Source organism: Choristoneura fumiferana, chromosome 19 (assembly GCF_025370935.1).
Source record: "Choristoneura fumiferana chromosome 19, NRCan_CFum_1, whole genome shotgun sequence".
NCBI lineage: Eukaryota > Metazoa > Arthropoda > Insecta > Lepidoptera > Tortricidae > Choristoneura > Choristoneura fumiferana.
Genome location: NC_133490.1, coordinates 6,525,551 through 6,536,836, shown reverse-complemented (window position 1 = coordinate 6,536,836; position 11,286 = coordinate 6,525,551). Strand labels below are relative to the sequence as shown.

At 36.2% G+C, this 11,286-nt stretch overlaps 1 protein-coding gene across 1 annotated transcript in view; it reads left to right on the top strand.

Moving 5' to 3' along the window:
* Positions 1-211: 211 nt before the first annotated feature.
* The window catches only part of LOC141438734 (uncharacterized), a 35,968-nt gene continuing 24,893 nt past the window's right edge, over positions 212-11,286 (top strand). The window contains exons 1-3 of the mRNA XM_074102661.1: positions 212-429; positions 8,575-8,743; positions 10,891-10,969. Of these exons, the coding sequence (XP_073958762.1) occupies positions 369-429; positions 8,575-8,743; positions 10,891-10,969 (309 nt within the window). The 5' untranslated portion in view covers positions 212-368. The remainder of the gene's footprint in view (positions 430-8,574; positions 8,744-10,890; positions 10,970-11,286) is intronic.

Below are 11,286 nucleotides of genomic sequence, written 5' to 3'. Positions count from 1 at the left end.
ATACAGTTGTAAATTGAATCCATATTTAATAAACTACATCGATTTCGAATGTTTTAAAACTACCTACTTAAAGTTGGGTGAAAACACAATCTCTACGCCGGTTTTCTCATCGTGATTATACTTAAGAAATTTTGGTCTGTTTTCTTAGAAACGTTGCGTTGTTTGCGAACTGACATGCGCAGAAATCTTATCATACACCTTCCAACTATGACCCGCCGCACTCTCGAGAAAGACACGGCGACGTACGCGCGTGAAGACGTTCGCGGAAATGAAATATCATTAACGAAAACAACCGATAATTAATAATGAAATGATTATTAATGATTAAACTGTTTCTACTTGTGATATTTCAGTGGATTTAATTGAAAATGAAGTTATTTGAGTTGTTGTTTTTGTGTTGCGTGAGTTGGAACTTGGCGAGATGCGACGGTGAGTTTTTAGTTCATTTTGCATTTGTATAAACATTAGTCATATTGTTAATATAGGTATGTAATTCGTGTTAGCCGGCCGGCGTATGAAAGAGTTTTTTAACTACACCATTTGTTTTCAAGCGCTCTACCTACTCTAGGTAAATTAAAACTTTCGTGAATATCTTATATGCTTTAAGGGCAGTTATATTGATTGTTTTATTGTATTGTTTGTTTTTCGAAATTCATGTGCGGAATTACATTTGAAATTTAAAACGAGCTTTACGGTGAAGGAAAACATCGTGAGGAAACCTGCACAAACCTGCGAAGCAATTCAATGGTGTGTGTGAAGTTCCCAATCCGCACTGGGCCCGCGTGGGAACTACTGCCCAAGCCCACTCATTCTGAGGGGAGTCCTGTGCCCTGCAGGATGATGATGATGATATTGATTGTTTAAAAATTCCATCTTTCTACTAATACCCAACAGATTTTCAATAAGAAGCCCAGATAACTTCGCTATTTCTTGTAACCTAACAAGTAGTAACGTCCCAGTTTCGTAACGGGTAGGTACCACTAATACGTATGATTTGGTTCCTTTTAACTAAAAAAATAGAAAATTTTCAATAAAAAAATTAAAAAAAATTCGCTTTAAGCAATCAATCAATTAACATTTTAGAATGCAGAAGTTATTTAGGTACTAAGCGTTTACAAAGTTAAATATTGAAACAATAAATAAAGTTTATTCTATAACCACCAATTAGATACCCTTAAAGCAGGCTCATAACTAATAATCTACTTCCCACTTTATCTCCAGTTCAAAGGTGTGGGTTGCCGGTTCAGTTTTGTAGAAACACAAGCAATTTACGATTTGGCCAAGCAGCTCGATTACCGAGAGGAACTTGTGTGATCATGATGCCCTGAATTGAAATGCAGGAGTTCATATAAAATTAATTAAAAAAAAATATGGGACAATTTACACCGAATGACCTAGTCCCAAACTAAGCAAAGTATTGTGGGTGCTAGGCAACGGATAAACATACTTATATAGATAAATTCATACTTAAATACATATTAAACACCCAAGACCCGAGAACAAACACTCGTACTATTCATACAAATATCTGCTCCGGCCGGGAATAGAACTCGGGACCTCAAGCTTCATAATCGGTTCTCTAAGTATTAACTATCCAGTCAATACAATTGAATAACAGATCTCGTTTTGGGGCTTAAAATAACTAAGGTTCACAGTTGGCCTGACCTAGATTTCGATTTAGTGCTTAGGATGAAGGTTTTGGGTCGACCCACGGGAAATTGAAGGCGTCAAGTTGCCAGTTCCAGATTCCATTTGCAGACTGTTTACACGAAATAATAGGGTGAAAACGAGCAGAGTGTCAATGAAGGAATCTAACCAAAATAAAATATAAATATAAATATCATGGGACACTTGACACCAATTGACCTAGTCCCAAACTAAGCAAAGCTTGTACTATGGATACTAGGTAACGGATAAAGATACTTATATAGATAAATACATATTTAACATCCAAGACCCGAGAACAAACAATGGATAAAGGATTAAATCTTCTAATGCGTCTTAATTGTCATTTGACATATAAGTACATCATGGTGTTCAGAGTCTGAACATGGCTTTAAGCTCTACATATATTGTCTATTTTTATAAAATAACTTTATTCTGTGAATCATTCATTCGTTCTCGCTTTCTTACTTTTTCACCTCAACCATCAAGTACCTACGTATACGCTCTGTAAAATTGTGAATTTAATTAATAAAACCCAGTTTTCAAGATAAAAAACTTTTAATTTATGTTCCCACGAACACATAGAGTAATTAATTATTCAACACAATTCGTTCAAATATTCAGCTGTTCTAATTTTATTTGTAAAGCTATAAATTATCATCTTTCACGACGTAACGCACCATTTGTGTAGGTAAAAAGAACGTACCTATTGTATGTAACGTATGTAATGTATTAAAAAGAACGCGGACAACAGCTTTGGACACCTTATAATGTACCTATTTATGTAAAGCGAACGTGTCTGTGTCAACTCATCTAATGAGCGGATATACGAGTATATGCTGATAGCTTATTGATTATAGACCCTATAACAAACCTTGAGGTCCTGGATTCAATCAGCCGGGGCAGATATTTCGTTAGAAAATATGAACGCCTGTTTTTCAGTCAGTGGACATTTAATATCCATTCCTCCAATTTAATATCCATTAATTCCAACGGAAATACTCAAAAATTACATTGTGGACGTTTTGTTTCGGAGATTCTCTATGTGGCTGATATCCCACTAATATAATAAATGCGAAAGTTTGTAAGTGTCTGTTTGTTTGTTTATTTGCTTGTTTGTTTGTTACTTCATCACGTCTAAACCGCTGAACCGATTTAGATGAAATTCGGTATACAGATAGTGTGATTCCCGGGGAAGGACATAGGATAGTTTTTATCCCGGAAAATGTCATAGTTCCAGCGGCTGCAGCGGGATAGTGAAAACCTAATTTACGCGGACGGAGGCGCGGGTAAAAGGCTAGTAGTCACCTTAGTGTACTTAAGCCGAGTCAAACATAAGACTTAAAAAAACAGTAGCTAAGTAAATACCTACAAACCATTTGGCTTGAAAACATAAAAAGCAGACTCGCTCATATTTTAAAGAAACACTACTTAGTTATAGATTGTTCAAGTAATAGGTGCTAACTTTACCCCAGTCATTACCCGTTTGACCCAGTACCCGAACCCATAGTAACAAGACGATCGGCTCGAGTGTCGCCTAATCTGCTTTAAGACTAAGCTAATCTATCATGCTTAGGTGGACGAATACATGACTTCCAATTAATTGGTAAATTGTTGAAAACGATCATAAAGACATAAGTAAAAGTGATCTTAACGCGTTCTCCAGCTACTCTTAAACTAATAATAATTCTCAAGCAAACTTAGCCATTATAGTTTTTCTTGTAAGTTTGATATACTTACTACCATCCTGAATTTTTTCAAATTTTTCCACCCACCGGTTTAGATTTGAGGGGGGGGGGGGGGGGGCGCTCGATGGAACTTTAAAGTTGAATATTTCGCAAACAAATTACTGAATCCAAAAATCGTGTCAGGAAACCCCTGATGGTTTTAAAACACCTATCCAACGATACCCCACACTATAGGGTTGGATGAGAAAAAAAAACACCCCCACTTTACGTCAATGAGAGGAACCCCAAAAATTTTTTTGTACCAATTTGTCGGCATAGTTTACATATATATTCGTGCAAAATTACAGCTTTCTAGCGTTGATAGTCCCTAAGCAAAGCCGCGGATGGACAGACAGACATGGCGAAACTAAGGGTTCCGTTTTTGCCATTTTGGCTCCGGAACCCTAAAAAGTGTATAAAATTATATAGAACTAGCTCTTATAAAGAAAATCTCTTAGAAATAGTTATTTGTTGCGAGTGATGATTTTGAATCCCGAGTAAGCGAATTAAGGATTCTATAATTGATTCACGAGCGTAGCGAGTGATTCTATAATTGATTTACGAGCGCAGCGAGTGATTCTAGGTTAGAATCCTGAGAGAAACAAGAGATTCAAACACAAGAGATGCAAAAAAACTTTGGTCTCGTGTGACACATACAAAACGTTAAACGCTAGAAAACGTTAAACGTTATATGTATTATTTGGTATACACATATATCAATCCGTGAAAATTTATCTATTCTGTATATAAGTGATGATAAAAACTATCAAAATCCGTTGCATAGTTCAAAAGATATATATAGGCCTAAATACATACATACATACATACAGTTACTTATATACTATGTAAAGAAGATACAATAACAAAAAAGAAGCATCAAATTCTACGTAATCGATGATTCATCGATTCATCTTCCCTAATATATTGACACATTATGTGTCAATTCGCATATTTACATGCAACACCACAAGGAGCTATGCAAATCGAACAAAGATGCGCTGACATTAACATAAGGCAAACATAAGGCACATTTATTGTTAACAGCTGGAAAAGCAAGGCTGCCTTGGATGTCTCATTCAGTTGTTTACTTCGATATAGCTCCGGGTACAAGCGTCATGCAAGTATCAGCCTGTAATCCCGTATGCTTAAATTGATTATTAACATCCTAAAAAAATAAAAAAATCGGTCAAGACGTCGGGCCATGCGCAGTGTAGGGTTCTCTATGCGACAAATATTTAATATTAGTTTGATTGATTCCCGTACTAATTATGTTTTTTTTAATAAAGCAAAAAATACGCATTTCCTAATAACCTCCTCGTGAAAAAAAATAGGTTAAAGTAAAGTGTAGAATGTGCCGAGTGTATTTGAAAAAGCATGATTACAGTTTTACTTCTTTTTCCTATCTTCCCTGTTTAGACTACGAGTACGTAGGTAGTACGAGTCTTTGTAGAAAGACGATGTTAATAGTAGATTATTGTCGTGGCCTGGAAGTAGGCAATTGCTGGCTGAGTATGAGTATTAAACGGACGAGCTTGCGAGTCCGTTTAACTAATACGAAGCCAGCAATTGCTATTCCAGCCGAGACTAATATAAAGCTTTTCTCAAAAATGGTGAATAATTCTGAAATAGAATAAACTTTTTCTCAAAATATATTGTAAAATTTAATTTTATTCCAATATTTTTCTTATGCTTTCCCGCCTTTTTTCATCAAAAATAAACTGCAGGTGTATTTTTCCACCGAAAACACCACAAGCTATTTCAGACCCAATAGAAAAAGTCCGGAGTTTCAATAAAATATCTGATACCGGCCATTAAACTTGGCTGTATACGACTTGTGCCAACATTTCCATGGCCTTTTTAACTTAAAAAAAAAAATTAGACTGATTGCAGGCGCGCTAATTCATTATTGTCGAGCTAGCGCGCCTGCAATCTTTTTAACTTTTTAATTTTTCGCTGACCATAAACTATGCACTTCACCTTCTGATATGTAAAGAATAATGTCAACTTTTACGGACATTTTTGAGAAAAAATCAATCTCTGCCAAGTCCCTTAGACGTTCTCGCGAGTAACATCCGCCTGCTGATTAAGGATTTATCAGGTGTTTTGAACTTGGGAATTACTTTAGGCTGTCATCATAGCTATATGTAGCACTAGGTCATGACACTGAGTAATAGTACAAGTGGTCACATGTTATATGTTTTCCTATCAACAGTGTCACAAGATCCACCACACAACGATTAGAATACCGGACTAGTAGTAATAAACTACAATATGTTTATATCTATACTAGCTGTTGCCCGCGGCTTCACCCCCGTTGTATTTTTTCTGTATTTTCGTCCATAAAAACCTTCTCAAGACAGTACCGAACACAACAAAAAAAGAATTAGCGAAATCGGACCAGTGGTTCCCGAGTTTTGCGCTTAGCAACACATTTTACGGTTAATTTTTATTTATATAGATAATATAGATAGATAAGTATATTTATCCGTTGCTTAGTACCCATAACACAAGCTTTGCTAAGCTTACTTTGGGACTAGGTCAATTGGTGTGAATTGTCCCGTGATATTTATTTATTTATTATTTATTTTATTTATGTTTACCTCACTTCTCCACTAGACAGAAAAAGGCGCAAGGTAAAAGATATTATGTTGTAGTATCCCACTTATATTTTGTAAAGTTTGTAAGTGTTTGTTTGTTACCTTTTCACGTCCAAACCATTGAACCAATTAAGATTTTAGATTGTTTGAGTTCCGGGAAATGACATAGTTTTTATCCCGGAATATTGCATAGTTTCCGCGGGGTAACTATAAACAAATTAAGAAAGAAAGAAATAGTTTATTCGGCAAACTTTAAATAGCATACATCAGGTACATAAATTAATGTTTAATTAAAGTCAACTTATAGCTAGCCGAAAGGGCTGGCAGCTCAGCAATGCTGAGGTACGGAACCAAAGCGCTGATTTTCAGCTGCAGCCAAATAAAGAGCAAAAGAAAGAAAAATTGTGCATGCCTATTTGACACCTTGAAAATATGTTATACGTATATGTTATACATTATGGCCTTCTGACGGAGATTCTGCAAAGGGATTAGCCTTTGTACATGATATATGTATCTCATTATTTGAAAATGGAATTATTTCTACATCTTTGTATAGGTATTTCACTTAATTCTAAATGTTTACATGATACATGATGATACTGTACAATATCGCCAATTAACTGACGCTTTGGCAAATGATCCTTTAATTTTAGCTTAAAACTAGCAATAGAGAGCTTCGATTATAAAATCTACGCGGATGCAGTTGTAGGCGAAAACTAGTAACAACTAAAATAATGTAGCATGGGAGGTAGGTGGGAATCACAGCAGTTTTCCGATCGCAAAGCTACTCTAACTATCGCGGTGAAACTTTGTCTCTAGAATGGTAGAGAGCGACGTATGTAACTATTATGGACATTCCTCATACTAGTAGAGCTCGTGACAGAATTTATCCCATTAACATTTCAATATATTAATTCTGCTAACTAGCTGTATAATTATGAATCATCCTTATCTAAAAAGGTCAGGTAGGTCGTTATAAAACTAATTACTTACCTATTTATGGCGTTACCAGAAAAAACTTAAACGCTGCCTGCTGTCTGAAAATTACAGTTTTAATGTTGTGCTTTGCAGCTTTTTCGGCGGTTTAATTTTTTGTTATTTTTTTTTTTTTTTATATTTTTTCCCATCCTTAGGGTAGGATTTATTTCCATTTTTTTTCCGAACTAATATCTGTTGGACACTCATTCAACGATCGACTATTAAGTCAACAAAATCGCAAATCGCAACATATGTATACATAGTGGTCGTAGCGTCTAGACGGAGACGCGCGTCTTCTTAAACCAAATATTTTATTTACACTGTGTAATGTGTATACCTGAGGCGTATACGATACATCAATACCTAAGTATATCTGTGAACAAGTACATCAAGTGATATGGTCATAAATAAGGCACTGAGAAGAGTGAGATTTAAATCAACATCGCTTAACGCAGTTGACGTCCATTCAGCTAGATTGGATAATCGCGTATCTATTTTAGGCCTAAATAATGTTGTGAGTTGTGAGATTACTGTCGACGAGTGTTGATCGTGAGTGACGTGGTCTATGTAAATAATACATGCTCATGCTAAGGTCCCACAAAATGGTAGGTACAGATGTAGTGAATAATTTTCTCGGAAATGTTGGTTTTTTTTTTCAGTTAGCCTCAGTCAGTATTCATCAAGACAGTGTAGGGGACGATCGCATCGAGAGATTATTAATTGATATAGAGCGGTTAAGCGAGCGGTAGGTCTGACTGAATAGGACGTAAACGCGCGTAGACGACGTAGAGTCGCGGGCAACAGCTACTTCTCTATATAATTTGATTGTGGGAGTGACAATAACAACTAATATTAACTATAGCTAACCTAATTAACTAACTAACCCTAACCAACCAACCTAATTCACCAACTTAACTTAATTAACCAGCTAAAAAGCCGTGTTACCCTAGTCACTAGAGCCTAGTGGTTTGAGAGGAACGTAGAGGTTCAAACGCATTTCACGCATCTCTGAGTTTTAGGAATGCAGATGGATTTTTAGCAATGTATACCTAGTGCCATCCACGAAGACGCGTGATTTTGTCAAGATTACACTTTAATGACATTGTAATAAGAAAATACAAACTGAAACATAGATGCGCAGAAAAACCAGAAAAATAGACCAGCGCTGGGAATCTATTCCAGGTCCTCGGCATTCCGTGCCACGTGCTATACCGCTACACCACCACTGGACAGGGGTACAGACACGAATTTCTATGCACCACATATTTTAGCTTGTTTGTTTCTTATTTAGTCACTTAGCAGTGACACTAGCGACATCTGTGCTGTAGCCCTCATCGAGAAACTTTCAGAGTTCCATTGGAATAAACCGCTCACCCGGAAAAGAGATGTCGATGTCGCAATCAAATTTCGATATGGGTTTTACGGGATGAATGACCGTAAAAGTAACAAATTTAGAGTTGAAATAAAAAATACAAAAAGACTCCAAAAACCAATCTTAATTGTAATAAGAACCACGGCTCGCGTCATCGTGAATTATTAGATTAGATTAGATTATTAGATGACTAATACTAATGACTCTACCTATAATAGCCCATTCTTTTTTTCAGATTACCCAGATGAGCTCACCGATGTGTGCTGTTCCCATGGGGAGGTATCGGCGCTGCCGCTGTCCTCGGTCAAGCAGTGCCAGACCCTGGACCTTCCGGAGTACATAGAGTATGAGCAGGAAGAGGGCTGCCGAGCGGCCGCGACCAGCTGCTGCAATGAACACTTCAAGTAAGAACCTATTTCGCATATACGGACGTATATAGTTTAGCAAAAATGATGCAAACCTCTAAATGTTTTTTTATTTTGGGCCTAGTTTCAGCAGCATCAAAAGCGAAGTTAAAGAATAAATAACATGACAATGCTTCGGATAATTTTTTGCTAAACAACGTCCTAGGTGCTAATTTATTAAAAAAAAACTAGTGTTTTTAAAAGGAATTCCTTTTGAAAACACTAGTTTGCAAATTTGCATGTCATAGTCATATTGTGACAAAAGCGTGAGTAGTTTTCTCTCATACCATCAAAACACACGTTTTTATGTTTATGATGTTTATATGATTTATTTACCCGCGGGTCTAATGTAGAAACCATTAGACCCAGAAGTTCAATCATAAAGAGGCAGATTTCAGAGGCTATTTCACCAAATAGGTATTGTTGACGCTTAAAATGCCACAAGTTTTCAAGTTTTTTTTTTATCTAAACTACTGAACCGATTTTGGTATCTAGTGAAATTGTAAGCGAAGTGTGATTTACTATAATTTTAAGATAGGGACACTTAGCAATGTTGGTTATTTTATCTCTAAACTAATATTCCATAGGGCTGTTTCACCATCCATTAATTAGCGTTAACCGACGGTTTCGAACTCGAAACAAAACAAATTTCGAACAAAACAAATAGAGACGACATCACACCTAACCGCCACTTAACACTAATCAATGGATGGTGAAACAGCCCCTATAACTATTTTTTCTCTAAAATATCCACTTGGATTAACAGGGTAAAAATACCGTGTGTATGTGAACTAGGTGAACATGAACAGATAGGTATGACTAACGGGAATTCCATGTTTATTGACTACCGCTGTGTACGAATTTGAATTTTTAGAACGTCACAAATTGTTTTAAAGAGGATGGACTATATAATTAAATTAAAAAACCGAGCAAGAGCGTGTCGGACACGCCCAAAATAGGGTTCCGTAGCCATTACGAAAAAATTAAGTAATATTTTTCTAAGGATCTCGTATTTTTATACTGAATCTTCCAAATTTAGGTATATTTTATACTTTAGCGGGCTATTTACTCTTAAACTACTATTAATTCTCAATCAAACTTAGCCGTTATAGTTTTTAATTGAAAGTTTGATATGCTTACTACCATTCTGAACTTTTTCAAATTTTTCCACCCACCGGCTTAGATTTTAGAGGGGGAGACGCTCGATTTTCATGAAAATTTGCACTTTAAAGTTGAATATTTCGCAAAAAAATCACTGAATCGAAAAATCGTCTTAACAAACCCCTAATGGTCTGACGATATACCACACTATAGGGTTAGATGAGAAAACAAAAATCTCCCCCACTTTACGTCTATGGGAGGTACCCTAAAAAAATTTTTTTTGATTTTTTTATTATACCATTTTATCGACATACTTTACATATATATTCGTGCAAAATTACAGCTTTCTAGCATTGATAGTCCCTGAGCAAAACCGCGGACGGACAGACAGACAGACAGACATGGCGAAACTATAAGGGTTCCGTTTTTGCCATTTTGGCTACGGAACCCTAAAAAGCGCGGGAAACAGATTTTTCAAAATGAGCTAATTAATATTGATATTGTAATGAAAAAAGAAATTAAGATTGGTTTTTTGGAATCTTTTTGTAGTATTTTTTATTTCAATTCCAAATTTTTACTTATACGGTCATCCCGTAAAACCTAAATTGAAAATACAAACTGAAATAAGATGCACAGAAAAACCAGAAAATAAGACCATCACTGGGAATCGAACCCAGGTCCTCGGCATTCCGTGCCACGTGCTATACCGAAAAAAAAAGCGAAAGTTTCTCGATGAGGGCTACGGTATAGATGTCGCTAGCGTCACTGCTTAAGTGGCTAAATAAGAAACAAAAAAGCTGAGATATGTGGTGCATAGGGGAAATTCGTGTCTGTACCGTTGTCCAGCAGTGGTATAGCGGTATAGCACGTGGCACGGAATGCCGAGGACCTGGGTTCGATTCCCAGTGCTGGTCTTATTTTTCTGGTTTTTATGTGCATCTATATTTCAGTTTGTATTTTCAATTTTGAAAAAAGAGATATTACTAAAACTTCAGTCCAGTGGATGTTTATAAAAGATTTAATTACTTACCGTTTTATAATTTCAGATTAAAAGACGAATGTGAAGCTGGCTCCAAATATGCCGCGGCCAAACGATGTAATGTACCAAACACTGACGTCGGAAAGGTAAACAAGTTTCTGTAAAACTAATCATTTGAAAGCAAGCTGTGATTGTACCTTGTATTGTCATTCAAGCTATACCAGTAGGTACCAAAATTCAAGAAACCATATTCCTCACAGCGAAACATAATTAATTATTCCAATAAATTTACTAAAGTAACGTTAACTATGACTTATAGTGTCCCAATTTGGATACTAACCAAGTGGCGTTAGGTGGAGCACATTCTGGTGGAGGTCTGTTGTATTCTTTGGTGTGGTGGCCGCCACGTACCGAAAGTAGTAGCGTGGATAGTCCTCCACAAAGTCGACTGATGACTGAATTC